This window comes from Trichomycterus rosablanca, chromosome 8 (genome assembly GCF_030014385.1).
Source record: "Trichomycterus rosablanca isolate fTriRos1 chromosome 8, fTriRos1.hap1, whole genome shotgun sequence".
Taxonomy (NCBI): domain Eukaryota; kingdom Metazoa; phylum Chordata; class Actinopteri; order Siluriformes; family Trichomycteridae; genus Trichomycterus; species Trichomycterus rosablanca.
The window spans coordinates 1,584,086-1,608,302 of NC_085995.1; the positions used below are offsets into that span (position 1 = coordinate 1,584,086).

Here is a 24,217-nt window from a genome sequence, read left to right on the forward strand (position 1 = left end):
GATTGGTGTAAAGTACCAGTAATAGTACGTGTTTTGCAGTGCATCATGGGTCCAAAATCCACAAGGAATATTAAGCACATTATACAGACTGTTATTAGAAATAAAGTGAAGCTGGTTTGGATGCAGTTGCAGGTTTTTTATTAACAAAGTTCAGGCAGAAAAATCACAATTACAATCAGAAAGTGCAGCACAAGTATCATATTGTCATATTGTATCCAGGATTGTTTACAGTTTATTTTTATTGGATTATAAAAATATTCCTTTAAAATGAAAGAAGAATGAAAGCTAATCATTATAAAATTAACACACAGCTGAAATCATTTAACTGTTTAATAAAGGAGAGAAATAAAGATAAAACAAACTTAAAATCAAATAAACAAGCTGGTGATGTGACACAGTGTTTGATGTATAATCACTGATTTCTATATTAATTTAGTGTTTTATAGAATATATAATGTGTGGTGCTGGCACGGTGGGTAGCAAGAAGAATCTGGGTTTGAATTTGTGGCCAGTGTTCTTTCTGTGTGGAGTTTGCATGTTCTCTCTGTGTTTGTGTGGTTTCCTCTGGATGCACCGGGTTCCAAAGACATGCAGTCAGGTCAACTGGAGCTACTAAAAGTTGCCCAAAGTGTGTGTGGTCCTGTCTCTCACACCCATCGTGACCAGTACAAAGCGGTATATATAAAGACATACTAACAGTCTACAGTGATTATAAACAAATCATAATTTAAGTAGTGAAGTCACGACTTTCCTGATATAAACTTATTAAACGTTTGAGTTTGGTTTCAATGTTGCAGTCTGAGCTGTTAAGCTGGTAATGATGGGTGTTGAGTTTGTGATGAGTGTTGAGTTGGCACTGGGTTTTATGGTTCAGCTGGTTGTTGATGATTTCTGTTTAAGATCCACTGCTTTCATATGATTCTTTATCCAAGGAGCTTTAGGATCCACACAGATCTGCGTCCCATTATTCATCCTGAAACTGTTAGAAACAGAATATTTGATAAATGCAGGAGAATAAAAAGGATGTTGGTGTTACAGCACTGACACAGATTCAGTAAAACTCCACAGTTTGTTACAGAAATGATGTGAGGAAATGTAGCATGTTGACGGGATTGTAGCTGATACTCACATCACTGCTTTGATGGGACAATCACTGCTGGTCCAGCTGTAAGATTTGATTCTGCGTAGAGGAATTTTTACTGTTGTGGTATTTTCACACCAGCCACCGCGGCCTGAATTAGAACCATCAGCTAAAAAGGGAAAATGTTCATAGTATCAGATTCATCACGACACTAAAGACAGCTGATTGGATCAAACTATTAGTTATTTAAAGCAGGAATTTTGTGTACTAACGCAATATGAATCAGGGAGGAACTTCAGTTCTGGTCATTTCAGGTTTTTGGATGGAGAATTTAGTGTACAACACTGCACTTCCTTTCTTCTTCTTCTTCTTCTTCTTTTGGATCGTTCGATCTAAACATTCTCATCACACGTCCTCTCTCACCACAACCATAAACCTCCTCCTGCCTCGTTACTCCATCCTCAGTACTTTTAGTTTGAAGGGAACTTCAGAAATGCGGTGGGGTAAAATAAATACCTGTTTCTGATCATATAGAAACAAAGTAATCAAAACTTACTTCCAGAAACCAGCTGCAGAGAGCCGACCAGCAGCAGAAGCAGCAGAGGCGTCAGGTTCATCATTCTAACAGCACCGAGATCACCCGAGATCAGCTGGAAATCAGAAAGTTCAGTCTGAGAGCTCTGAGTCCTCACATCGTTCTGTCCTCCGTTATATAGTCACAGACCCGTTTCCTGCTCATCCGAGTGCCCGTCACCCACGCTGACGTTTTCCAAGTATATTTTTAATTTAAGTTTTCTGTGAACGTTTCCCCCTACGTTCTTCTTCATTTTTCTCACATTCTATTTTCAACTTGTTAAAGTTTAATTTATTCTTAAAACACTGAGTTGATTCTGGTGAAGGCAGGAAACCTCCCAGACAGATCTCTAGGCCATTACAGACCAGACACACACACACAAGTGAAGGCTTTGTGATGGAGGGATTTTGTGTGGGATTTGGCCGGGTGGTACCAGACTTGACAGCATAATTTCCCAACATCTGGACTCTGCTGGCAAAATTTAAATCACCACAGTTTACATAGAGGATTTATTGTAGAATTCAAGATGAAATAAGTCTGTAGATATTTTGTCCCAAATATCATGAATTTGCATTTTTCTAAAGCTGTGTAACATTATAGGTTCAATTATTGATTTGAATAGTTTAAGCCAAATGGTGGCTCGGTGGGTAGTGCTGCCACCTCACAGCAGAAAGGTCCTGGGTTCAGTTCCCAGGTGGAGCAGTCTGGGTCCATTTTGTGTGGAGTTTGCATGTTCTCCCCGTGTCTGTGTGGGTTTCTTCCAGGTGCTCCAGTTTCTTTCTTTTTCCGTATTTACCTCAGGGCCCAGTGTTTACAGTCATATCCTGAAGTTCAAGTTTTTCTTGACACACTCACTCACCCACTCACTCACTCACCCACTCACTCACCCACTCTCTCACTCACCCACTCACCCACTCATCCACCAACTCACTTACCCACTTACTTACAGTGACAGCACTTTTTAAACCTCAAGCATTTTAGGAAGCCAAATTATTTTTTATTATTTGCAGAATTATACACAACATAGAAATAATTCTATAAATAATTGAACATTATTTTGTGTCAGAATTGATCTGTAAAGACTTCTGCGAATCCTCCCGTCTGCTCTTTAATTTTGCTTACACCCACGAGTTCTCAGTGTTCAGCACTTCTGCTTCTCAGTGATTGACCCCCTACATTTTACACTAAAGAAACTCGAGACTAAAAAGGAACCCTGAAGGATATTCTTATTATAAAAATAAATTAAACATGAGCTACTTAAGTTAAATCTATATCATACAGTATATAATAAACATAATGTATATTACACCCTGTATGAGAACAACCTGAGCCCTCATAATACTCTGGAATGGGGCATCGAGGCCACACAGAGCTCTATACACCAGTAAACATTAATAATAATTCATCCAGAAATGAATAAGCGAGAGAGGAAAGGTTTTCAGTCCAGTTTGAAGTGTAGATGAGGTGTTAATCTGTTAAACACGAGGTGGAAGAGAGTTCCAGGGACGGGAAGCAAGACTAGAGAAGGCACGATCTCCGAATTAGGTTCATATAATCTTTGGCCTTTATACAAAGCATTTAAGGGCACTGAAGGGCAAAGTAATAATCAATAGAAATAATAGTAATAATGTGGTAATAATAATAAAAACATGGAAAATAAACACAATATACAGACTGTTATTAGAAATAAAGTGAAGCTGGTTTGGATGCAGTTGCAGGTTTTTTATTAACAAAGTTCAGGCAGAAAAATCACAATTACAATCAGAAAGTGCAGCACAAGTATGAGGGTAATAATGTAACTAGGATTGTTTACAGTTTATTTAATTGGATTATAAAACGGTTCCTTTAAAATGGAAGAAGAATGAAAGCTAATCATTATAAAAATAACACACAACTGAAATCATTTAACTGTTTAATAAAAGAGAGAAAAACAAACTTAAAATAAAATAAACAAGCTGGTGATGTGACACAGTGTGTGGTGTATAATCACTGATTTCTATATTAATTTAGTGTTTTATTGAATATATAATGTGTGGTGCTGGCACGGTGGGTAGCAAGAAGGACCTGGGTTTAAATTTGTGGACAGGGTTTTTTCTGTGTGGAGTTTGCATGTTCTCCCTGTGCTTGTGTGGTTTTCCTCTGGATGCTCCGGTTTACAAAGACATGCTGTCAGGTCAACTGGAGCTACTAATAGTTGCCCAAAATGTGTGTGTGTGTGAGCGTGTGTGTGTTCCTGCCCCTCGCCCAATAATGTGTAATTATTGATTCCTATATTATTGTTATATGAAATTAAAGACTAACAGTGAGATGTGTACAGTGATTATAAACAGAGCATTATGTTAAATCGTCTCCTTTGTTGAGTTTAAATGTTGTTAAATGCTGGTGCTGGGTTTTATGGTTCCGCTGGTTCAAATTTTACTTCAGTTCAAGATCCACCGCTTTTATGTGATTACTTATCCAATGAGCTTCAGGATCCACACAGATCAGCTTTCCATCATTCATGTGGAAACTGTTAGAAACAGAATATTTGATAAATGCAGGAGAATAAAAATGATGTTGGTGTTACAGCACTGACACAGATTCAGTAAAACTCCACAGTTTGTTACAGAAATGATGTGAGGAAATGCAGCATGTTGACGGGATTGTAGCTGATACTCACATCACTGTTGTTATAGGACAGTTACTGCTGGTCCAGAAGTAAGATGTGATATTGTGTGGATTAATCTTTACTGTTGTGGTATTTTGACAGCAAACACCATGGCCTGCATTAGCACCACTTTCAGCTAAAAGGAGAAAATGTGTTAACACTTTACAATACATTACAGTACATAACTAAGCATTTACTAACACTTAACTACCAGCTTATTAACAATGAGTTAATACATCAACTAATAATTAGTGAATGATGAATTAATGATATGTATACATTAACAAATTAATGAGTGACATATGAATAGCCATTAATAAAGACAGTTGGTAACTACTAACATACTATTAACTAATGCTGTTAACTAATTAATTACTTTATAATTAATTACTACTGTATTAATTAACATTCTTTCAGTAATGCACCATAAATTGTATATGCAGAGACACTGTTTTTACGTATATCATCCTTATATATACATGTATATAGGTCAAATTATATACCTGTACTTATCAGGTCTTAAACAACAGTTGTAGTTGGTGTTTTTGAGAAGGTAAATGTTTCACACACAACACTGAATAAAGCTGGGAAATGCATGCGCATGTGCAAAGAAGCAAAACAGGACAACTCTTCAGACACAGGACTCACTTGAAGCGTAACTTTTTCTAAGTAGGTAAGTAATTTCACTTAGTAACATTTGGTTGTTGTTTCCTTAGTCACAACTGCTTTTCATATGCCAATTTTTTGTCTAAAGCAATAACTGCCAGTAATTAAAATTCTAACATTAAACATATAGCGCAGCTAGCTTGCTAGCTGACATGTCATACAGCCTCAACAGAACAACACATTTTTAACAAAATTGTTGACCTGGCTCATTTTTATTGACTTGAAGTGATAATTTGATGTGTTTATTTAGAATGTAGTTAGTTTAGTTACTGTTTCTCTAGTCAGACGACAGGACGAGTATGAATTAGTTAATGAAATGTGATTCATTATTAATCACTAATCTCTGCACTGCTACAATTCTGATGTTTATAAACATGCATATGTATAAATGACAAAATCATTCCATCTGCCTTAGATTATCCAGATCCTTTACAGTATTTTTGTCTGCAGGATTCAGATGCTGTTACAGAATTCTTGCAGCCTCCTGTTGGGATAATAACTGTTATACCTGAAGACAGCCAGCAACCAGGTCCAAATACCCTGCACCTTGAGCCATCCAGCACTGGTATCATACTGGAATGTAATATCATTATGGATGGCATTGCAAGTCACACTCAAGCTATTTGCTAGACTTGTGGACAGATACAATAAACATGATTGAACATTTGTGCTTGTTAAACTGTGCCAAATTAAGTAATATTTTGATTGTCTTAAATGTGGATGTTTTACTTGTGTAATTAATAATAACTCTTTAATGTTATTTACATGTTACATGTATATTCTGTTTAAAGTAGGAACTACTGAATTAAATTGAGTAAATAAGACTGTCTTAAGACTTTAATGGTAGACATTAAGTAACCATAACTTGAAAATAAGTGTTATATTTACTTTTTCAAGGCAACCTTTTTGTATAATTGTATATGTTCTAAAGACAATAAATTAATACATAGTCTGTCATGCTGTTTGCTCAGTTTGTTTCTTATGATCTCATATTTTATGTAACAAGAAACATTTGGAAGTTGTGCATTTCAGTAGATGGACTTCAAAAGATATGCAACTTATTAGCAGGCATTTCACTAATTTGTAAGTTACTCATACTTAATTAATGATTTATTAATATATACATATGACTAGTAAATGTATATGTATGTCATGACTTTACTTGGTGGGGCACATCATCATGAATTCATGCTGAATGTAGACAAATTTCATGATGCATAGATACATTAACTAATGGTGTGTAAATATGTAGTAAATTAATAAATGGATAGTTCATTTAAATTTGTGACATTTGAATCATGAAACAGTGCAAAGAACCAAAATATCCAGTCAACAATGGATGGGCTATAACAGGGTAGATATGGCTAATAAATGGGCAGGTAAGTGTACACAACAATATCTTAGAAATGCTGTTTTGCCAGAAACAGTCATGTTGTTGCAACACACATCAACATGTTACTACCAGGATAGGCCACAGGTGTGTTCAGAATGGTCTACCATCCTAAAAATAGTTGGTCAGTGATGGGTTATGTATAGTAGAAATGTCAATATTTTTTTTCCATGCATTTCCCAGCTTTATTCAGTGTTGTGTGTGAAACATAAAGGACAAAAAAACTTTGGAATACTGATTCCATTTACCTTCTCAAAAACACCAACTACAACTGTTGTTTAAGACCTGATAAGTACAGGTATATAATTTGACCTATATACATGTATATATAAGGATGATATACGTAAAAACAGTGTCTCTGCATATACAATTTATGGTGCATTACTGAAAGAATGTTAATTAATACAGTAAGTAATTAATTAGTTAACAGCATTAGTTAATAAATGGATGTTAGTAGTTAATAGTATGTTAGTAGTTAACAACTGTCTTTATTAATGGCTATTCATATGTCACTCATTAATTTGTTAATGTATACATATCATTAATTTATCATTCACTAATTATTAGTTGATGTATTAACTCATTGTTAATAAACTGGTAGTTAAGTGTTAGTAAATGCTTAGTTATGTACACGTATTGTAAAGTGTTTCTGAAAATGTTTATAGAATCAGATTCATCACGACACAAAAGAAAGAAACTTTAGAATTTCAAACACCCACCGTCACTTAATAACAAATTTGTTTTCAAGTCTTCCTGCCTGCATCTTCCCTCAAATAAACTCGTTTCTAATTCTGTCCAAATCCCGAGTTTGCATGTTCTCCCTGTGTCTGTGTGGGTTTCCTCCTGGAGCTCCAGTTTCCTCCCACCGTCCAAGGACATGCAGTCAGGTTAATAAAAGCTACTACAATTAACATAAGTGTGTGTGTGTGTGTGAACTGTTATGGACTAACAGCCTCTTTGCCCAGTGAATCGGACCCATCACGAGAGAGTTCCAGAGACGGGGAGCCCAGACTAGTGAAGGTACGATCGCCCATTAAAGCTGATATGATATTTGGCCTCTACACGAAGCATTTAAGCACACTGAAGGAAACTTTAAACTCATTAATGCATGAATCAGTTCAGCATCATCAGCAGGACGTGTTTATTAGTTCAGCAGCGTTACAAAAACAGAAGAAAGTAACAGAATGAAATGTGATGCTGATGTTTACAGCTGAGCTGAGTGTCAAAGAGAAACCATCAAGGTTTAGCACCAGATGAAACAAACCTTTCCTCACAGAGTTGCAGTTCAATTCCAGCTGTGTCACGTGATTATTTACCCAGGGAACTTCAGGATCCACACAGATCTGCTTTCCATTATTCATCTTGAAACTGTTAGAAACAGAATATTTGATAAGTGCAGGAGAATAAAAATGATGTTGGTGTTACAGCACTGACACAGATTCAGTAAAACTCCACAGTTTGTTACAGAAATGATGTGAGGAAATGCAGCATGTTGACAGGATTGTAGCTGATACTCACATCACTGCTTTTATAGGACAGTTACTGTCGATCCAGTAATAAGATGTGATTCTGTGTAGAGGAATCTTTACTGTTGTGGTATATTGACAGCAAACACCATGGCCTGCATTAGCACCGCAAGGAGCTAAAAGGAGAAAATGTTTATAGAATCAGATTCATCATGACACAAAAGAAAGAAACTTTAGCATTTCAAACACCCACTATCACTTAATAACAAATTTGCATGTTCTCCCTGTGTCTGTGTGGGTTTCCTCCTGGAGCTCCAGTTTCCTCCCACTGTCCAAGGACATGCAGTCAGGTTCATTGGAGCTACTAAAATTAACATATGTGGGTGTTTGTGTTTGTGTGTGTGTGTGTGTTTGTGTGTGTGTGAGTTCCAGAGATGGGGAGCCCGGCACGATTGCAGAATAAAGCTGATATTAGTGGTGGGTGGATCGATCCAAATATCGATATTGTCGATACCAGCTTTGGTATTGGTATCGGATCGATACTAGTGTGATGGGATCGATACTTTTTAGTTGTGTTTTTTTCCGCTACATTCAGCACGTTTCTCCCATTTCGCCAGAAAGTAAAGACGCCGCTTCTATCACATCTTGCACACCTCGCTCCTCCCCCCGGCTCTGCTGTGTTCTGTTGTGGTACCGTCACATTGTTCTGTTGTTATAATCCTAAGAGACATCAGTACATTGGTAAGCATTGGAAGATTGCAAGTTTTTGAATACTTTGCTTTGCAGATACAGAAATAATAGTGTAAACTATACGTATGTAAAGTACAGACGCACCTTTATGCACATGAATCGAAGCACACGCACTGGTGCATTAAGGCTCTTATTCCGTGATCTGGTGAACAAGAGCTGTTTTCTTTTGACTTTGTGCTTATAAATGTAAACAGAATAGCATCGAGTTTTTTATTAATTAACAAGGACACATGTATTCGGTCACTATTAAAAATGTACAAACGTATTCACCCAGCAAACACAACTATGTGTTAGCCGCTTTGTGGTAACGTTGTGAGAAAGTAAAGCACCAGAAACAAGAACTCGGAGCTTTGAACAAATAAATGTATTTACAACCTTAGTGAGAGCAGCTACTTACAAAAATGTTGTCATTACAATAATACACTTAAATGTCATGAAAATTCATTCAAATTTAGCTATTTAATTTTCCTAATTATTAAAAAGTATTGGTATCGATATCGGTGATAGTGGCCCTGTATTTACTTGGTATCAGATTGATAACAAATTTTGCAGTATCTCACACCACTAGCTGATATGATATTTGGCCTCTACACGAAGCATTTAAGCACACTGAAGGAAACTTTAAACTCATTAATGCAGGAATCAGTTCAGCATCATCAGCAGGACGTGTTTTTATTAGTTCAGCAGCGTTACAAAAATAGAAGAAAGTAACAGAATGAAATGTGATGCTGATGTTTACAGCTGAGCTGAGTGTCAAAGAGAAACCATCAAGGTTTAGCACCAGATGAAACAAACCTTCCATCACAGAGTTGCAGTTCAATTCCAGCTGTGTCATGTGATTCTTTACCCAGTCAGCTTCAGGATCCACACAGAACAGCTTTCCATTATTCATCTTGAAACTGTTAGAAACAGAATATTTGATAAATGCAGGAGAATAAAAATGATGTTGGTGTTACAGCACTGACACAGATTCAGTAAAACTCCACAGTTTGTTACAGAAATGATGTGAGGAAATGCAGCATGTTGACGGGATTGTAGCTGATACTCACATCACTGCTTTTATAGGACAGTTACTGTCGATCCAGTAATAAGATGTGATTTTGTGTAGAGGAATCTTTACTGTTGTGGTATTTTGACAGCAAACACCATGGCCTGCATTAGCACCGCAAGGAGCTAAAAGGAGAAAATGTTTATAGAATCAGATTCATCACGACACAAAAGAAAGAAACTTTAGCATTTCAAACACCCACTATCACTTAATAACAAATTTGCATGTTCTCCCTTTGTCTGTGTGGGTTTCCTCCTGGAGCTCCAGTTTCCTCCCACTGTCCAAGGACATGCAGTCAGGTTCATTGGAGCTACTAAAATTAACATATGTGGGTGTTTGTGTTTGTGTGTGTGTGTGTGTTTGTGTGTGTGTGAGTTCCAGAGATGGGGAGCCCGGCACGATTGCAGAATAAAGCTGATATTAGTGGTGGGAGGATCGATCCAAATATCGATATTGTCGATACCAGCTTTGGTATTGGTATCGGATCGATACTAGTGTGATGGGATCGATACTTTTTAGTTGTATTTTTTTCCGCTACATTCAGCACGTTTCTCCCATTTCGCCAGAAAGTAAAGACGCCGCTTCTATCACATCTTGCACACCTCGCTCCTCCCCCCGGCTCTGCTGTGTTCTGTTGTGGTACCGTCACATTGTTCTGTTGTTATAATCCTAAGAGACATCAGTACATTGGTAAGCATTGGAAGATTGCAAGTTTTTGAATACTTTGCTTTGCAGATACAGAAATAATAGTGTAAACTATACGTATGTAAAGTACAGACGCACCTTTATGCACATGAATCGAAGCACACGCACTGGTGCATTAAGGCTCTTATTCCGTGATCTGGTGAACAAGAGCTGTTTTCTTTTGACTTTGTGCTTATAAATGTAAACAGAATAGCATCGATTCGGTCACTATTAAAAATGTACAAACGTATTCACCCAGCAAACACAACTATGTGTTAGCCGCTTTGTGGTAACGTTGTGAGAAAGTAAAGCACCAGAAACAAGAACTCGGAGCTTTGAACAAATAAATGTATTTACAACCTTAGTGAGAGCAGCTACTTACAAAAATGTTTTCATTACAATAATACACTTAAATGTCATGAAAATTCATTCAAATTTAGCTATTTAATTTTCCTAAATATTAAAAAGTATTGGTATCGATATCGGCGATAGTGGCCCTGTATTTACTTGGTATCAGATTGATAACAAATTTTGCAGTATCTCACACCACTAGCTGATATGATATTTGGCCTCTACACAAAGCATTTAAGCGCATGATGAAAGAAAGCTACGGAATGAAATGTGATGCTGATGTTTACAGCTGAGCTGGCAAAGAGAAACCATCAAGGTTTAGCACCAGATGAAACAAACCTTCCATCACAGAGTTGGGGTTCGATTCCCAGGTGGAGAGGTCCAGGTCCTGTCTGATGGACTTTGAGTTGGTAATGGGTGTTGAAGTTGTGATGGGTGTTGAAGTTGTGATGGGTGTTGAGGTTGTGACGGGTTTTATGGTTCTGCTGGTTGTTGATGATTTCTGTTTAAGATCCACCACTTTCATACGATTCTTTACCCAGGGAGCTTTAGGATCCACACAGATCTGCTTTCCATCATTCATCCTGAAACTGTTAGAAACAGAATATTTGATAAATGCAGGAGAATAAAAATGATGTTGGTGTTACAGCACTGACACAGATTCAGTAAAACTCCACAGTTTGTTACAGAAATGATGTGAGGAAATGTAGCATGTTGACGGGATTGTAGCTGATACTCACATCACTGCTTTTATAGGACAGTTACTGCTAGTCCAGAAGTAAGATCTGATCAAGTGTAGAGGAAGCCTTACTCTTGTGGTTTTATCACAGCAGCTGCCTGGATTAGCACCAAAAGGAGCTAAAAGAAGAAAATGTTTATAGAATCAGATTCATCACGACACAAAATAAAAAAAACTTTAGTATTTCAAACACCCACCATCACTTATATTTTAAAAACTCTGTCTCAATAGAACTCTCATCCCTGCTTAAACCATCTTACTCCCTCCTCCCTAACTTTGTTTCCAAAACTTCCTGCCTGCATCGTTCCTCAAATAAACTTTTTCCTAATTCCGTCCAAATCCCAAGTTTGCATGTTCTCCCTGTGTCTGTGTGGGTTTCCTCCGGGAGCTCCAGTTTCCTCCCACTGTCCAAGGACATGCAGTCAGGTTAATTGGAGCTAATACAATTAACATACGTGTAAATGTGTGTGTGTGAGAGAGAGTTCCAGAGACGGGGAGCCCTATAATGAAGGCACGATCGCCGGATAAAGCTGATATGATATTTGGCCTCTACACAAAGCATTTAAGCACACTGAAGGACACTTTAAACTCATTAATGCAGGAATCAGTTCAGCATCATCAGCAGGACGTGTTTATTAGTTCAGCAGTGTTACAAAAATAGAAGTAAGTCACTGAATGAAATGTGATGCTGATGTTTACAGCTGAGCTGAGTGTCAAAGAGAAACCATCAAGGTTTAACACCAGATGAAACAAACCTTTCCTCACAGAGTTGTGGTTTGATTCCCACGTGGAGAGGCCCGAGTTCTGTCTGATGGACTTTGAGTTGGTACTGGGTGTTGAGGTTGTGATGGGTGTTGAGGTTGTGATGGGTGTTGAGGTTGTGATGGGTGTTGAGGTTGTGATGGGTGTTGCGGTTGTGATGGGTGTTGAGGTTGTGATGGGTGTTACGGTTGTGATGGGTGTTGAGCTGGTGCTGGGTTTTATGGTTCTGCTGGTTGTTGATGATTTCAGTTTAAGATCCACGGCTTTCACATGATTCTTTACCCAAGGAGCTTTAGGATCCACACAGATCTGGTTTCCTACAATCGTCTGGAACCTGTTAGAAACAGAATAATTGATAAATGCAGGAGAATAAAAATGATTTTGGTGTTACAGCACTGACACAGATTTAGTAAAACTCCACAGTTTGTTACAGAAATGATGTGAGGAAATGCAGCATGTTGACGGGATTGTAGCTGATACTCACATCACTGCTTTGATGGGACAGTTACTGCTGGTCCAGCTGTAAGATCTGATTCTGTGTAGAGGAAGCTTTACTGTTGTGGTTTTATCACAGCAGCTGCCGCGGCCTGGATTAGGAGCATAAAAAGCTAAAAGGAGAAAATGTTTCTATAATCAGATTCATCACGACACAAATAAAAGACATTTTTTTTGCATTTCAAACACCCACCATCACTTAATAACATATTTTTAAAACCAAAACCAGAACTCTCATCCCTGCTTAAACCATCTTAATCCCTCCTCCCTAATTTATGTCTCCAAAACTTTCTACCTGCACCGTCCCTCTAATAAACTCGCCCCTAATCCCGTCCATCATCGTCACTCCCAACCAGCATCTCAGCATCTTCATCTCTTCCACCTCCAGATCTCTCTCCTGGCTTTGTCAGTTCCACCACCTCACTACTGTATTGTAGACTTCCTCTTTCACCCTGGTAGATACTCTTCTATCACTCCTGCTACTCTACACCACCCACTCCACCCTCCGCATTATCTTCCTCACCTCCCTACCACACTCTCCATCACTCTCAGTATTTTCCCAAATGAAACTAGACAGACTGAATCATGTTTGCATAAAGAAATAAGTAAACAATCAAAAATCAACGTGTCTCACCTTCCTCGATACAGAAACAATAACACATCCAACTCTGATCCTCTTTAATAAACTGAGATAAATTCAGTCTCTCACTAACTGATTATTCAGCTGTTTGATTAGCTCTACACATCCCTACTACACACTGCAGGAGAATAACAGGCAGAAATGCAGCACAATATAATAAATACCTGCTTCTGATCATACAAAACCAAAATAATCAAAACTTACATCCAGAAACCAGCTGCAGAGAGCCGACGAGCAGCAGAAGCAGCGGAGGCGTCAGGTTCATCATTCTAACAGCACCGATTTCACCCGGATCTTTAATCTAACGTCTTTAATCCAGAAAGAAACGTGATGAATGTTTTCTTTCTGCTCCTTCCTGCTTCTCACATCCTCTTTTTAATCTTTAGCGGAATAAGATCTCGTGACAGAATGTAGCCTGCTCAGCAAAAAATCATCGTCTCATTTATGTGTTTAAGACTTTATATAACAAACATCATCTCTGTTGTGACACTTTTATTCATTCATTTATTTATTGTTTCTTAGTTTTACTACTGCTTTATCCTGGTCAAGGGTCGTGGTGGGTCTGATTCATTGGGAAAAGGCAGGAAACATCCCAGACGTGTGGGAGGAAACCAGAGAACCCGGAGGAATAGATGTGAAATGTGTTGCCTGGAAAATGCAGTGGACCCTTGACTTATGAATTTAATTAATTCCAAAGGGCTGTTCTTAAGTCAAAATGTTTTATTTTTCCCATAAGAAATAATATAAATAGAATTAATCCATGCCAGACCTCCCAACCCCCCCCCCTTACCCCCAACCTTTCTAATGTCTTAAATGCTCTTTTTTGTTATAAATACAAGAATATTTACCTTAAATCTTAAATAATAGAATAGATACTGTAATAAACAATAATAAACAATACACAGTAGTACTGTGCATAAACACACATCGCATTTCAGTACGTGTGCTGCACCATACACCATAATACATTTCCTTCTTTTTTATAAAATGTATCTACCAGAAACAACAATAACTCTCATATTTCTCTATTATTTCCTTCTTCATTTCAGTAGTGTTGTGTTTTGTAAGTGTAATTGCACGAAACAAAGAATACTTTACTGAGCCGAATTCCTTCTTCTCTCTCACTCACTGTCCCCTCTGTCTGATACACAGTGACACCTACTGGCAGGATTAATTATACTTAAGCAATAGAACACTCGAGGCCGTGATGTTATTCGCGATAACACACGACCTCGAGTGTTCTATTGCTTTTATACAACAGTTTTTACAAAATAAAGACAGAAAATAAATCAAAGAAGCCCTGAATTTCATATTAAATATGCTTTAATTTTGTCAATACCTTCCGCCAAAAAGTAGTTCCCCAATGAATATAAAGTTTAACACTACAAAGCAGACATCCCAAGTTGCAAAAACTCATTTCAGGGAAGTAAGAAGAACAAGAAGAAGATAGTGAATTAGACAATTGGTTATGTTCCCTACACAGTGCGCTAGATTGTATATCAGATAACGGATTTAAAACGCGACCGGGAAAAAAAGGCTGTGTCGCCTGCGTGAGCGTCAGTGTGCATGAAGCTTGTCGTTAATGGCAACGCGTCAGCGGAGTAATACCATTGTGGTGTGAAAAGACCGTGCTGTTATCACGAATATCAGCACGTTTAGTACACTTCTCAACCAATCAGATTGTAAGGTCGGAACTAACTGTTGTATAAAACACAACAACGCTTTCTCTGCACATTCTTTTCGGCCATTTTAATATAGAATTTTACGAAATATAAAGAAAATACAGAAAACAAACACTGTCCGCTGTCCGAATGTTTGCTCACTGTATATATGTGTAGAGAGAGAGAGAGGCGGTCGAGTCAACTTGTTCGTGACGTCCCGTGTTTCGAGAATTTCAGTTCTTAATCCAAAATTTGTTTGTACGTTAAGTTGAAAAAGATCGTTCGTTACCCTGAAATGTTCGTATGGTAAACAGTTTGTAACTCAAGGGTCCACTGTAGTTGCTAATAGGGACAGTGGGAGATTAGTGGGTAGAGCTTTGGACAATCAATCAAAAGGTTCCGTGTTCCAAGCCTGGCTCTACCATGCAGCCACTGCTGGGTCCTTAAGTGAGGCCCCTGACCTCTGAGCTTCAGAACAAGCCGGAATATTCAGAAAAACTATCTCATTATCCTGTACACGTGTAGATGTTGATTTAGACCTTCTTAATTATTCAATCACCAAATAAACCAAATTAAATGAATAACCGGCTTCATTCAGACTCGACACATCAGGCCTGACGAGCAAAATTCCTCTAAAGCAGGAGGGTCGGTGCTTTATAGAACCCTGGTTATTCCACACTGATCCTTCTACTGAACTTTGGAAGTCAATAAGAGTCTCAAATACAACATTTTTATTAAGGAGCTTTATTAAGAAACACTGATGTTCTGGTCCAGGTTTGATCAAGCTTGGAGATCCTTCTTCTTTCTCTTCTTCTTCCCCTCCAGCATCTGATGAGAGAAACCTCAGGAGAATCCTGGTTCTCTCTCAGGAAACCTCACAGCAGCTTTTCTTCCCTCGTCAGGTCACAGGCGGGAGGTCCAGGCGTGATCGGGACCCGTCATTGGTGGGTTTGGGCCTCGGATGGATGGGCCTGACGAAGATGATCCGAGCTTTACATTTTGGAGGATCAGGTTCTGGGCTCGGTGTGAGAGCTTCTCCGGGGCCTGGAGAGGTGGAACCAGGCTGCTGGAGCTCCTGGAGTCAGAGTCAGAAACAGAACATGTTCAATCCATAATGTGAAGCATCTAGGAAGATCTGAATGAAGTTCTTAATATCTGGTGAAACTGTGTGACGCCACTGTGATGAACTTTAATCCAGTTTGACCAGTTTGGTGCTGGATGAAGCTTCCAGCTTTTTCTTACCTTCTTGTTCATGTTCTTCTCTTTTTTCTTCTCCTCCTTTTTCGTGGCCCTTTTCTCCTCCAACTTCCTGACGAAATTCTGAACCCTCTGGCACATCTGCTCCTTCTTCTGCAGCTGCTTTCGTTTCTTCTGCTCAAATTTGGCCACATTTACCTTTTCAAACCAGAAACCATTAGTATCTGTTGGGACAGAAAGGAAAGAAAATCCTGCATCAGTTCTCTGATGTTTCAGACGATGAAGAATAGCTGCTTTGTTCCAGAATGATGAGAGATGATTTACTGATGACGTAGAATTTGTTCCCATGTAGCTGCTCTCTCCTCAAGCTCTTCTTCATCTTCCTCTGGTAGCGTTCCTTTATCTTCTGACTGACCCACTCCACCACGAGGCCCGGCGTGCTCCTGTGTTCGGACTTCTTCTCTTTTCCACTGGCGGCATCTTCACAGCAGGTTTCGTTCTTCTGCTTCTGCTTGATGACTTGTGGATCGTCTCGCTCTGGTACCTTTTCGGCGCCCGTCTCGGCGCTCACTCTCTCCTCTGGAGGTCGAGGAGCGCCGAGGGCAGCCGCAGGACCCGGGCACTGACCGGTCTCGTGTCGTGTGGCGTCGGAGCTCAGATTGAGCTTCACGTTCTCAGCTTTACTTTGAGCAGCATCACGTTTAGGTCTCACAGACCGAGAGTCCAGGTTTTGGTGAGGATTGTGTCCTGTGTGAAGGTCTGGGTTTGGTACGAGGGGCCGGCGGGTAATGACCGTCGGATCTTTGGGTGGAGAATCTGGATCAGGCTGCAGAACTTTCTGGTCCAGAAGCTGAAATCAAATGAAGAGTTTATTAAAATGATAACGTGTCGAATTAATCAACCAAACTGGAAACGAGGAGAGAATTAAGCCTCACTAATCGTCCTCACCTTCTCATTCTTCTCCTCCTCCTTCTTTATATTTTCCTTCTTGTTCTGCGCCTCCTTCTCCACCTCTCCCGCCTGTTTCTCCTTCTTCTTTCTAAGCTGCTTTGTCTCCTGCTGATGATTTGTAGGTTCTCTTAGCAGCTCTTTCTCTTTCTGCTTCTCTCGCTTCTTCTTGTGCTCCTGTCTGTTCTCTCTCCTTCTTTCCTCCTCCTTTATTATTTCTGTTTCTTCATTCTCCTCAGACCTGAAACCAACGAGCGAGTGAATGTGAATGCGCCACTCCTCACCAAATAATCACTCAGGTGAAGTGGAAACGGGTGTCCAGATAACGGGGCGAGTGCGACTGGATCTGGGTTCCTTCATCTGGTCTGATGAGCTCAGAATAACATGTGAAGCTCCTTCAGTCTGAAAACCTGAAAACACATTTCTACAAGTTACTCCAGTAAATGAAGCTCCTACCCACCTCCTCCTCCTCTTCATCTTCATCTCAGGAGTTTCTGCTCCCTCCATCGTGCTTTCTCTTTTCTCCAGCATCATTCTCTCCCTCTTCTCCTCTCTCATCTCATTCTCTTTCTTTTTCTCTTTTCCACTGGCGGCATCTTCGCAGCAGGTTTCGTTCTTCTGATTCTGCTTGATGACTTGTGGATCGTCTCGCTCTGGTACCTTCTCCGCGCCCGTCTCGGCACTCACTCTCTCCTCTGGAGGTCGAGAAGCGCCGAGGGCAGCCGGAGGACCCGGGCACTGACCGGTCTCGTGTCGTGTGGTGTCGGAGCTCAGATTGAGCTTCATGTTCTCAGCTTTACTTTGAGCAGCATTACGTTTAGGTCTCACAGACCGAGAGTCCAGGCTTTGGTGAGACTTGTGTCCTGTGGGGTCTGGGTTTGGTACGAGAGGTCGGCGGGTAATGACCGTCGGATCTTTGGGTAGAGAATCTGGATCAGGCTGCAGAACGTTCTGGTCCAGAAGCTGAAATCAGATGAAGAGTTTATTAAAATGATAACGTGTAGAATTAATCAACCAAACTGGAAACGAGGAGAGAATCAAGCCTCACTAATCGTCCTCACCTTCTCATTGTTCTCCTCCTCCTTCTTTATATTTTCCTTCTTGTTCTGCGCCTCCTTCTCCTCCTCTCCCGCCTGTTTCTCCTTCTTCTTTCTAAGCCGCTTTGTCTCCTGCTGATGATTTGCAGGTTCTCTCTGCAGCTCTTTCTCTTTCTGCTTCTCTCGCTTCTTCTTGTGCTCCTGTCTGTTCTCTCTCCTTCTTTCCTCCTCCTTTATTATTTCTGTCTCTTCTTTCTCCTCAGACCTGCAACAAACGAGCGAGTAAATGTGAATGCGCCGCTCCTCACCAAATAATCACTCGGGTGAAGTGAAAACGAGCGTCCAGATAACGGGGCGAGTGCGACTGGATCTGGGTTCCTTCATCTGGTCTGATGAGCTCAGAATAATATCGCAGCTCAACATGTGAGACTCCTTCAGTCTGAAAACCTGAAAACAGGTTTCATCTCTACAAGTTACTCCAGTAAATGAAGCTCCTACCCACCTCCTCCTCCTCATCATCTTCATCTCAGGATTTTCTGCTCCATCCATCGTGCTTTCTCTTTTCTCCAGCATCATTCTCTCCTCCTTCTCCTCTCTCATCTCATTCTCTTTCTCCTTCTCCATGTCACTGTCTGTCACTATCATCTTCTCTTTTAGCTCCTTTATCTCAATTTTATTCTCCTCCTCCTCCTCCTCCATCTTTCTCCTTGTTTCTTTCCACCTCCTCTCTTTCTCCTCGTTCATTGTTTCCTTCTTTCTCCTGAGACGAGCCTTTGACTGAACTTCTCGTCTCTGCTCCTCTACCAGGTGGCTCTCTGTCTCAAATCTTTCAGCCTCGCTTCTCATTTTCTTTCTCCTCTCTTCATCCTCCTCCTTTTCCATCTTTCTCCTTGTTTCTTTCCAGCTCCTCTCTTTCTCCTCAATCATTGTTTCCTTCTTTCTCCTGAGACGAGCCTTTGACTGAACTTCTCGTCTTGGCTCCTCCACCAGGCGGCTCTCCGTCTCAAATCTTTCAGCCTCGCTCCTCATTTTCTTTCTTCTTTCTTCATTCTCCTCCTTTACTTTTCTCTCCATTTCATGGAGATGAGACGTCACCTCCTGCTCTTTTTGTTTCCATTCCTTCTCCTTTCTCTTACTTGTTTCTCTCTCATCCTTGAGCTTTCTCATCATCTCTCTCAGCTCGGCTTCTCTCTCTCTTTGCTTTTCCTCCATCAGCTTTCTTTCTCTCTCCAGCTCCTCCTCTTTCTCCTGCAGCTCTTTAATTCTCTGCAGTTCTTGGAGCCGCTCATTTTCTCTTCTCAGATTCTCCTGAAGCAGTTCCGATTCACTTTGCTGCTTCATCTCTTCTGCTCTCTCATGTTCTCGTCTGGTTCTGTTCTCTTCTTTCTCAGTCCTGAAAATCTTCTGAAACTTGAGTCGGTACTTTTCCTTCTGCTTTTTCATCTCCTCCTTCCATTTCTCCTTCTCTCTTCTCAGATCCAGCTCATGTTTCTCCTCTATCTTTCTCTCCATTTCTCTTATCTGTCTCATAAAGTCCCTCTCTCGTTCCTCTGGACGTTCCTCTGGACGTTCATCTTGTCTGTTTTTCTCAGACCGACCCAGCATGGCCATTTCTGCTTTAATCTCCAGTTGTTCCTGATGTTTTGTGCTCCTGATTCTCCCAGTTAAACCAGACTTAAACTTCAGTTCTGCTTCAGACTTTATCAGCTTGAGCTCCTGCTTCAGCTCACTGATGTTTAAATAGCCGTGCTGGTTCTCCTCTTTCTGCTCTCCTACATTTGTTCTTCTCTCTTTCTTAAATTCGTCCATGGTCAACCGTTGTTCCTGTGGCTCGGTCACTTTCACCGTGAACTCGATATTTTTAAGCCCTCTGACCTTCGGATCTGCTCGGACCTTCGTCACGTCTTCCTGCTGGACGCTGTACTTGTTCTGGAGGTTCATGGCCAGTTTCTTTAACTGATCCACCTCACTCTGAATGTCGTCCAGCGTCCTTTTTCTAAGTTCAAAATCGGCTCTTTGTTGTTGCTGCTCGAGCTCCGTTAGATCCAGTAAAGTCGATCTGATCTGGTCAACCAGGTCGGCCTGTCCTTCTAAGAACATCGGCGTGTCCTGCACTGCGTATCGTCTTTGTCGTCCACTGAGCTTTGTGGACGTCTGTTGAAACAGGACCTTCAGAAATAGAAAAATATAGAATTATTTTAATATTTTCAACATAATTCACCAAATGATGAGAAATCAGGAACACTGATGCTTTAATCTTCATGTTAGCACTTAACAACAGGGTTGAAGTTTCTCTCAAGCAGCTTTAGGTGCCGACAGCCGGTCATGAGGACCCACAGACGCGGGTTCGAGGAGGGACGAGCCACAAACCACCGACAGATAAACTGTTCTCAGTACAGGAGGTCAAAGTCATCAATAAGGTCACTTGACTCACTTTTCCAGGACGTTCCTCATAAAGTCTCTCTCTCTCCAACACGTCCTCTATCTCTCTCGCCCGAGATCTCTGTTCCTCAAGCTCCCACGGGTTCTCCAGTTCCAGCCTCTCGGTCCGGCTGGATCTATAAAACTGAAGGATCCCCCGAGTCAGTTCCTCTCTCTTCTCCTCCTCCTCTCTCCTTTTCCTTTCCTTCTGCTTTCTCTTCTTGTCCAGCTTCTTCTCTCTTTCCTTTTCCTTTCTCTTCATTTCCTTCTGCGTTAGCTCCATCTCTCTCTCCAGCTCTCGTATCTCTCTCGGGATCTGCCGGAGTTTCTCCCCTCTCGTGTCGCTCTCCTCGTCCCAGCTTCCACGGCAGAAGAGGCGCTGGAGACGCCTCATGATCCTGCTCATGATGGCTGTGGACTGAAGGAAGAGACACAGAAGATCTTTATCAGTTATTATACTGATATAATATCAATAATAATGATAGAAAATAAAGGATGTAGAAGCTGCTTCCTGTGCTGCAGGTCAGTAGCTGCTCTCTCTCTGAGTCCCACACACGGAATGATGCTCTGTTAGCATGAAGGTGCCTCTATTATGACATCATCAGTTCTACTCTGTGTGTGTGTGAGTGTGTGTGTGAGCGAGTAAGAGAGAGAGAGTGTGAGTGAGTGTGTGTGTGTGTGTGTGTGTATAATAATTAAATAAATACTTGTAGCTGAACTATATGATCAAAAGTATTTGGACACCTGATCATGAGCCGGTCGGACTCTTTTCATCTAGTAGGCTTCTCACAGCACTGAGGGAATTTGTGCCCATTCAGTTAAAGAGCTTTTGTATTACTGGACACTGATAACTGTCTATTAAGCCTCAGTCGATGTTCCAGTTCATTCCAAAGTTGTTCAGTGTGCAGGACGCTGGAGTTTCTTTATACTGAAGCTTTTCTTCATGTCTTTATAAAGCTGTTTTTAATCATTGTGGCTGGAACACGTGAATTCAATCATTAAAAGGGGCATCCCAATACTTTTGTACATACAGCATATTGTACCAATAAGCTGCCCATATAAATGATGAGAAATGTAAATCTTCACCTCTTAGGGTCATAAACAGTAGGTCAGTTGTAGCTTACTGGTTAAAGTACTGGACTAGGAATCTAAAGGTCGCTGGTTCAAGCCCTGCCACTGTTGGGCCCTTGAGCAAGGCCCTTAACCTTCAGTTGCCTAGAGAATTGAATGAAACAACATCTGAATGTTTGAGTGTCTCAGGACCACAGTTATTTACCACATTTATTATATATCAACATTAATCATTAATATTCCCAGATGAGGTAACCCAGGTCCTTTCTGTGTGCAGTTTGCATGTTCTCCCTGTGTCTGTGTGGGTTTCCTCTGGGTGCTCCGGTTTGGGAGTGTGTGTGTGTGTGAGAGTGTGTGTATATGTGAGTGTGTGTGGCTCAAAATTAAATATCTGAATTATTGGGAAACTGAAACTAAAGTTCAGAGTAAAATGCAGTTATTTGTTATTATTTGTTATTATTTGTTATTATTTGTTATTTGTTGTTATTTGGCCCTAAACAGACACTACAGTACAGCAGATTATCTGAGCACAGTATCCGACCCTAAATTAAGAAACACCCTGACGAGGTACAGACTGAGCGCACACGACCTGGCCGTGGAGACGGGGCGACACACCCGGTCCTGGCTGCCCCGGGAGGAGAGGTTGTGTCAGCACTGCACTCTCAGTACAGTAGAGACGGAGCTGCACTTCCTCACCCAGTGCACCAAGTACCACCACATCCGCTCCCAATTCTTCCCTAAATTTAACACCGTCATCCCCGAGTTTATCTCCCTCCCAGACCCCGACAAACTGCCCCACCTACTGGGGGAGCACAGAGAGAGCTGCACACTAGCAGCACTCTATACACACACCTGTCACCAGATAAGGGACAGTGGGTGATCATGTCCCATACACACACACACACACACACACACACGCACACAATAAATGTTTATTACTACCTAATTAATGTAAATGTTACCATTTATATTGTTATTATTTGCACCGTGTTTATTATTAGTTTATTCTATTTTATGTTCGTGCATCTGTAACTGTTTTGTATATATTTGTTCTTTCTTATTTTCCTTTTGTCCTTATTTGTCATGCCAGTAAAGCTTCTTTTGAGTTTAAGTTGTGTGTGTGTGTGTATGTGTGTGTGTGTGTGTGTATCTGCCCTGTGATGGACTGAGCACCTGTCCAGGTAGTTTCCTGCTTTTCCATAATTCTGACCAGGATAAAATGGTGATAAAACAGACAATGAATAAATAAATAAGTATTATTATTATTATTAATAATAATGATAATATTATTATTATTACTATTATTTCTATTATTATTATTAGGGCTGTACATACAGCTGTATGTTATTTTTTACATTATTATTATTATCATTATTATTAATAATAATAATTATATTATTGTTACTATTATTATTATTATTATTATTCATAATGATGTTATTATTATTTTTATTATTATTATTATTTTTATTATTATTATTATTAATGATATTATTATTATTATTATTATTATTTTTATTATTATCTTTATCCAAAAGAACAAACCCTTAGTATGAACAAAATACATCTTTATTTCATTCTTTTTCATTCTTTTCTTAATTTATTTAGCAGTTTATATTAATAAAGACGATATAAAGAGTGACGTGATTACAGACTGATCAGAACTGAAGAATTTTGTTCCACTGATTTACAACAAATATTAAATACATTCATGTTATAAACTGTTATATTACACTCAGTTTAAACGCTGGTGCTGGATTTTGGGGTTCCACTGGTTGTTGATGATTTCTGTTTAAGATCCACCGCTTTCGTGTGATTCTTTACCCAGGGAGCTTCAGGATCCACACAAATCTGGTTTCCTACAATCGTCTGGAAACTGTCAGAGAATAAAAATGATGTTGGTGTTACAGCACTGACACAGATTCAGTAAAACTCCACAGTTTGTTACAGAAATGATGTGAGGAAATGCAGCATGTTGACGGGATTGTGGATGATACTCACATCACTGCTTTGCTGGGACAATCACTGCTGGTCCAGCTGTAAGATGTGATTCTGTGTAGAGGAATCTTTACTCTTGTGGTTTTGTCACAGCAGCTGCCGCGGCCCACATTAGGAGCATAAGAAGCTAAAAGGAGAAAATGTTTATAGAATCAGATTAAACACGGCATAATTAAAAGCTATTTTATTTAAGACAGGTATGTTAAACACTGAATTGAATCTGAATCAGGGTGACATTTCACTTTACTCCTATTAAAACTTAATAAATAATTTGCCACTTCTTCTGATAATTATAATAAATATAATAATAATAATAATAATAATAATAGTGAAGTGTTTGGTAGGCTGTTATATCCCCCCACTGCTGAGATATGGGTTTGAATCTCTGCAGTACTATCAGCCGGACGGGCGTCTACAATAAACTCACAGCCTGTTCAGCGTATTCCATCCTACTACACACACCAAGTGCTGCGCAGTACAATAAATACCTGTTTCTGATAAAGTAATCGATACTTACATCCAGAAACCAGCTGCAGAGAGCCGACAAGCAGCAGAAGCAGCAGAGGCGTCAGGTTCATCATTCTACCACCG

At 39.9% G+C, this 24,217-nt stretch overlaps 3 protein-coding genes across 3 annotated transcripts in view; all 3 read right to left on the bottom strand.

Annotated features, from left to right (window-relative positions):
- Window positions 1-3,372: 3,372 nt before the first annotated feature.
- LOC134319263 (uncharacterized) lies at window positions 3,373-13,610 on the bottom strand. The gene is made up of 11 exons (XM_063000340.1): window positions 13,498-13,610; window positions 12,643-12,766; window positions 12,152-12,492; window positions 11,398-11,515; window positions 10,997-11,247; window positions 9,624-9,747; window positions 9,370-9,473; window positions 7,877-8,000; window positions 7,623-7,726; window positions 4,315-4,438; window positions 3,373-4,164 (listed from the first exon to the last, which is right to left on the bottom strand). The coding sequence occupies exons 1-11, from the start codon at window positions 13,559-13,561 to the stop codon at window positions 4,071-4,073; spliced, it is 1,572 nt and encodes a 523-aa protein (XP_062856410.1). The 5' UTR covers window positions 13,562-13,610; the 3' UTR covers window positions 3,373-4,070.
- A 2,072-nt stretch (window positions 13,611-15,682) lies between these two features.
- LOC134319253 (golgin subfamily A member 6-like protein 22) lies at window positions 15,683-21,000 on the bottom strand. The gene is made up of 8 exons (XM_063000319.1): window positions 20,571-21,000; window positions 18,639-20,305; window positions 18,161-18,401; window positions 17,560-18,062; window positions 17,100-17,340; window positions 16,476-17,001; window positions 16,197-16,375; window positions 15,683-16,029 (listed from the first exon to the last, which is right to left on the bottom strand). Exons 1-8 carry the CDS (start codon window positions 20,961-20,963, stop codon window positions 15,853-15,855), a joined length of 3,927 nt encoding a protein of 1,308 aa, XP_062856389.1. The 5' UTR covers window positions 20,964-21,000; the 3' UTR covers window positions 15,683-15,852.
- Window positions 21,001-23,241: 2,241 nt separating this feature from the next.
- LOC134319274 (monocyte chemotactic protein 1B-like) overlaps window positions 23,242-24,217 on the bottom strand; it is a 983-nt gene continuing 7 nt past the window's right edge. The window contains exons 1-3 of the mRNA XM_063000352.1: window positions 24,144-24,217; window positions 23,630-23,753; window positions 23,242-23,504 (exon numbers count right to left, since the gene is read on the bottom strand). The exon at window positions 24,144-24,217 is cut by the window's right edge and continues 7 nt beyond it. Coding sequence (XP_062856422.1) covers window positions 23,369-23,504; window positions 23,630-23,753; window positions 24,144-24,207 — 324 coding nt within the window. The 5' untranslated portion in view covers window positions 24,208-24,217 and the 3' untranslated portion in view covers window positions 23,242-23,368. The remainder of the gene's footprint in view (window positions 23,505-23,629; window positions 23,754-24,143) is intronic.